Source organism: Gymnodraco acuticeps, unplaced genomic scaffold, assembly GCF_902827175.1.
Source record: "Gymnodraco acuticeps unplaced genomic scaffold, fGymAcu1.1, whole genome shotgun sequence".
NCBI classification, from domain to species: Eukaryota; Metazoa; Chordata; class Actinopteri; order Perciformes; family Bathydraconidae; genus Gymnodraco; species Gymnodraco acuticeps.
The window spans coordinates 1,447,006-1,453,037 of record NW_022992187.1 but is presented as its reverse complement, the minus strand read 5'-3'; the positions used below and the strand labels follow the sequence as shown (position 1 = coordinate 1,453,037).

General features: G+C 41.7%; 1 protein-coding gene across 1 annotated transcript; it reads right to left on the bottom strand.

Annotated features, from left to right (window-relative positions):
* Nucleotides 1-2,393: 2,393 nt before the first annotated feature.
* On the bottom strand, nt 2,394-4,246 carry cart4 (cocaine- and amphetamine-regulated transcript 4). The gene is made up of 3 exons (XM_034205135.1): nt 4,133-4,246; nt 3,180-3,251; nt 2,394-2,501 (listed from the first exon to the last, which is right to left on the bottom strand). The coding sequence occupies exons 1-3, from the start codon at nt 4,244-4,246 to the stop codon at nt 2,394-2,396; spliced, it is 294 nt and encodes a 97-aa protein (XP_034061026.1).
* Between the last annotated feature and the right edge of the window lie 1,786 nt (nt 4,247-6,032).

The window sequence follows — 6,032 nt, the reverse complement described above, 5'->3', positions numbered from 1 at the left end:
AGTCTTCTCATTATCTGAGTCAGTGTAAAAAGAAAACAATACAATGTTATATCTTCAATGTTTTACTCAAATTGAAATGAAAGAAAAGCATTATACGTTTGAAAAGGTAATCCTTCTGACATTGGATGAATGTAATTAACTTTAGCTCTCTAGCTAGTTTATTCACGCAATTTAAACCAAAGTATAGCCTAAAGCTGCAATATAAGTTAGTGTGCATGTTGTCGGACGTCCACTGACTAACGTAGAGCGTTCACACAGGATCTGCTGGTCATACGATGTCCTGATGAACAGAAACACAAGCAGCCCACTGGACTCAGATCTCTAGATACTTCATCACTCCTTCGCTGCTCCAATACAACTCCGGGCTGCGGTGGTTTGTTGATACATGTCGTCTTCTTCTGTTTGTTTTAAACCGAGGCTACGTAGTTATGCAGCGCCCCCATCGGCAGTAGTAATGGAAGTACTACAAAGAATCCCGTTTAGTGCAATTATTTCACAAGTTTTGTTATACACAGCTCGGAAAATATTACCGAGGTCCGGACCTCGGTGACCTCAATGGTGGATACGGCCATAATGTGAGCGTCCATTCCCATTGAATAATGGAGGATTTTACACCCGGAAATAAGTATTCTCTTTACTGTCGATCGATTTGACAGTGATATCTGCACTACTCATCAACTCAAAAACACCAGATTATCCCTGTTAATTACCACAACATTGATTGGTTTTAAATTGTGTGCAATGCTTTTGTGGTTTTCCCCTTCGAACTCTGAGAAACAAATAGTTGTATCTGAGTTTAGGATGGCAGAAGACACTACACTACCCATAATCCTCAGCTATCGTTTGAGGACTACACCATGTGCTTTGCTTGACAAACCCGTGATTAGTTCTCAAGCTCTGTGATTGGTTGACCTCCAACTGCATTCCATAGTGAAAAAAAAACGTTTCGTAAAAGATAAAATCATACTTTATTCAGCAGTGCTTGCTTTACTCTTTGAAAGTCATCACATGAATGCATTGGAATAAATGGTTCGGCTGCATTAAATATTACACATCTGGCTTAGTTATTTATTTATCTACAGAGATCTGGCTCAGAATAGACCGGAAACTATTATTTTACCGTTCTGTTTTAATTTCACAATAAAGTTAATAGTTGTAGTGATCACTTATTAACCTGTTAAGCGCTGAGCCTGTTTTTCAGGTCTCAGTCTCGAAAATGACATTCCCAGAACAAATGACCATATCTTCTAAAAGGGTTACATTAATAATCTTTTTTCTCAAAGTAATGATAAACCTGTGAGTTGGATGTAGAAAAGTCAGAATCAATATAAAATTCAGATTGAACATAGTACAAAACTGTAAATTATAGTGTCCGTCCACCCGAGGCGCGGACACAGGACGAAACAGCATGGGTAAGCGATGGACGTAAACTTTACACAGTGTTCACTTATACAATTAATGCAACTTAACGTCATGACATATACACGCTCAAACATATTATTTGCACACAATGATTAATCTCAACCACTGTCATTCTTACACAATCATAAACACTTTTGGCGCTCTCGCTAACCCCCCTCTCTTTTCAGGTGGAGCCGAGGACCCGACCAGCATCTGCCAGACGACATTCCAATTAATACGGTTTAATCATTTAATAAATACTACATCAATAAATAGTATAATTTATATAACAATGTGCAAATATGCAATGCTAAACTGTACTGTGCAAATCACGCTAATAATGTGCAAACTGTTCACTACTAGTGCTGGGTGACATTATTTCTGTTCAAAGGGAAGTTGTTTCATAAAGTGCTAACCCACATGTGCAATATGTGGGAGGCTGTGGCTCAGTGGGTAGTGTGCTGGACTTCGAATCACAGGGTAGCAAGTTCGAGTCCCACTGCGTCAGCATGTCGTTGTGTCCCTGGGCAAGACACTTCACCCGAAATTGCTCCTGTGGGGTTTGTCCACAGTACTGATTGTATGTAAGTCGCTTTGGATAAAAGCGTCTAACAAATGAAATGTAATAATAATAATGCAATATTGCAAGGCCCGAACCCGTCAGTCCATAGTAACAAAGTTACCTTCGTTACACACAGATACTTTTACTGCTGATACATTTACTGCAAATTCTTTGACTACAGGAACTTGTACTGTATATATTTATACTGCAGGCACTTTAAAAAATGATGGAGTCATGTGAGCCGAGCAGCTTAATGAAGAATCTTTATTTTAAGAAAAATAAATGAATCTGAGGGACAGACACTGAAACTGAAACAGAGATGTGCAGAGAGAAAGGTGTGTGTGTGTGTGTGTGTGTGGTGTGTGTGTGTGTGTGTGTGTGCGTGTGTGTGTGTGTGTGTGTGTGTGTGTGTGTGTGTGTGTGTGTGTGTTCAGTAGCAGCGCAGGAAGAAGGTGTTGCAGGCCGTTCCTCTCAGACAGTCACACAGCCGACCGATACGAGGGCCATGTTTCATCGCACATCGCTCGCCCACATCACACTGAGAGGGAGACAGGAGAGAGAGAGACAGGAGAGAGAGAGACAGGAGAGAGGGGAGAGAGATAGGGAGACAGAGGGAGAGAGAGAGACGGGGGAGAGGGAGAGAGGGAGATGGGAGAGAGGGAGAAAGGGGGAGACAGGAGAGAGGGGAGGACAGGAGAGAGGGGGGAGACAGGAGAGAGGAGGGAGGGGGAGAGGAGACAGGAGACAGGAGAGAGGGGAGACGGGTGAGACAGGAGAGAGGGAGACAGGAGGGAGAGACAGGGAGACAGGAGATAGAGAGAGGGGGAGACAGGAGAGGGATACAGGAGAGAATGACAGGAGAGAGGGATACAGGAGAGAGGGATACATGAGAGACAGACAGGGGAGAGAGACAGGAGAGAGGGGGAGACAGGAGAGGGATACAGGAGAGAGAGACAGGAGAGAGGGATACAGGAGAGAGGGATACATGAGAGACAGACAGGGGAGACAGGAGGGAGGGATAGAGAGATAGGGGACAGGGAGACAGGTTTTCTCTTCAAAATGTCCCTGAACACAGCCCAGAGACAGGAAGTGATGTCATTTGATAAATAAACATGTTTCATGTTGATGACAGACTGTAAACGTGTTAGTGCAGAACAGGAAACACAAAGGACATGAATGAATGAATGAGATGTGATTGATTGACAGCTGGTGTTACCCGGGGGATGACGCTGGCCTTCTTCTCCACAGAGAGAGACACACTGCTGTCAGCCTGATCCAGGAGAGCAGCCTGCGCACACACACACACACACACACACACACACACACACACACACACACACACACACACACACACACACACACACACACACACACACACACACACACACACACACACACACACACACACAGTATTTATTTGCTCTTTAAAGGTGCATAAATCAGATTTTTTTTTAATATAGTGGATTCAGAAAATGTTGAGCATAACCAACTTTTTTAGACATTATGTGTTTAATTCATAACGCTGACTTTCAATTTCAAATTAACATCGCCATTTTTTCCACTTGTGTTAAATGTGTATGTGTACTAAAGCTGTCTGTGCAGTCAGATAAAGAACAGACTAATATTATTAATAGAAAAATATTTGTAACACATTAACCCACCACCTAAATGACATCTGATTTTATAATAATGAGTTAAAATAACTTTTGTAAAAAATATTTCGATTTAATAATCTAACTCATCACTTAATAATAACATAATACGTTAAATTGATCATTTTAACCTTTTGGATTAGCTTATTATAAATCATCTCGTCACCTTATGGCTGTTATTTTAAATATATAATTTAGCTTCATTTATTCAAATTATCGTCACTAAATAATTTAATGCAACATAACCTGGCTTCATTGGTTAATATGAAAACTTCTTGATTATTAATAATTCCCTCTATGACATTTTCTTGACAACATTTTACACATTGTATTAGCTTAAAATTCATAATTTGACCACATCAATTACATTTGAAAACATTGAAACCCTCATTAATTCTATTTCGATGTTCCCTTTAAACATTTGGATACAACTTTAATTAGCTATGATCTTTACGATATACAGAATAGAAGCATGTAAATACGCTGCAGAGATCCTGTACGCAGACAGATGGCTCACCAGCTCTTTGTCTGTGAGTCCGAAGAGCGTCTCCGGTGACCTTTGACCCTGACACAGGGAGGTCAGCAGGGACAGACAGACGGACAGGTAGACGGCCGCACGAACACTCTCCATCTCCAGAAACTGAGCAAAACACAGAGCATGGTTTTCTACCCCTGAACTTCTCAAAGCTCTAACTACGGAACAGGAAAATGTGAAGTCACTCACAGAGATGACGAAGGTCCTCCAGAAGATCACAAGTATTTTTTCTTCTGTGGTGGCTATGTTCAGCTCCTAGGACTCTTTCTTCGTTGATTAAAATGTGTGTTCCTCTTCTTAGCCTCCTCTCTGATGCTGGCTCTGCCCCCCCGTATTTATAGCTCCTGCTGCTGTCAGATATTATTCATGTGTTCAGGCATCAGATAAACTTGCCGACGTGTTTGGCTGTGATCGATGACGCATCTGTGAGGTTAATATTAACATGTCGATGGCGTCCTGTGTGTTGTTGTACAGAGGTCAAGGGTCAGACTGTGACTCACAGCAGGAGGCTAAATTAACCTCGGGGGGCCGTCGGATCATGGACAGGAGTTTCTGGTAATGATGAGTCTGTGGTTGCGTTCCGATAATCCAAAAATCAGCTCCTAAATTCTAACCCTATCTCCTATTCCTTGACCTCTGAGTGGTTAAGGGATAGTGGATAGGAGAATTCAAAAGGACTTAGGAGAAGAGACCGCGGTACTTTAGAGAATCCGAATGCACTTTCACTATCCGACGTGTTTATGATGCGCCAGCGGACGTCCTGAATGTGCGTCTGCTGCTGTGGGGAAACTATGGAGACTACAGTTTTCTATACAGCGGACTACAACATGGATGTTCAATAAGAACGAGGGACTCCTGTAAACTCATCTAGAGACTCTGCACCGTGCTCTGATGCTGTTGCTTTATGCTTTATGAACGTGGACAACAGAGAAACATATTCTTCATGACCAAAGTTGGAATTGAAATAAAAAAGGAAAGTGAAACTTATGCTCGTCACCCTCTCCCTCCGGTCCACATTAATACAAATGATCCCAATACGTATGATTGTATGAAAAGATCTTAAATTCAATACAGATGTATTTATTATAAACGTTAGTCCTTAACATCTATCACTGTGTATATCACCATTCAAACATCTTTTAAAAGTTGAACAAACCCCACACAGCTCAGTAAAGACTGTGAAATGTTGACTTTATTTGATCATTTCAGTAAAAACTAACGTTCATATTTCTCTTTTTGATTATAATACTGATGAACGTTCAAAACAAAGCACTTTGGCAACTTACCACATATGTTTTAAAATGCTTAATAAGCACCGTAACTTTCATGATATCATTTCTCGGTCATAATCGGTTGTTTCCGTGAACGGCCGACTGTTGTGATGGCAAATGCTGCGGCTGCAATGCATTGTGGGGCAGCATTTTCTCCTCTCCTTTCGGTTAGGGAGGTCCAGTGGTTCCTAAGCTAAAGGAGGTTATAAAGGAAGTTTGAAACCTCCTTTCCTTTCATTTGGAGAATTGGAACGGCACTTATCATGGCTGCCAGTGACGTACTTCCGGGTCATTTCACTCCGTTAGGAAGGTTCCTAAGCTAAATGGACTATTGGAATTGAACCTGTGTCTCTATAGCAGCTCCTCAGGAGGACTAAGGAGTGAACATCTCTCCACCTGTAGGTTCACTACCTATCAGAGGTCAGGCCTCTGTCTCTCCTTCTTTTAGACGCTGTTTGTTGTTTGTTTGTTCCTGAGATCAGGAAGGTGATTTAAGGATGACGCAGGAGAAAGCTGCTCGTGCCCTTTTCCTCGTCTGATTATCATCTCCAGGCTCCGTGTTTCATTAACGCAGAAATGTCAGGAAACCTTTGCTGCACACAGCCATCGAT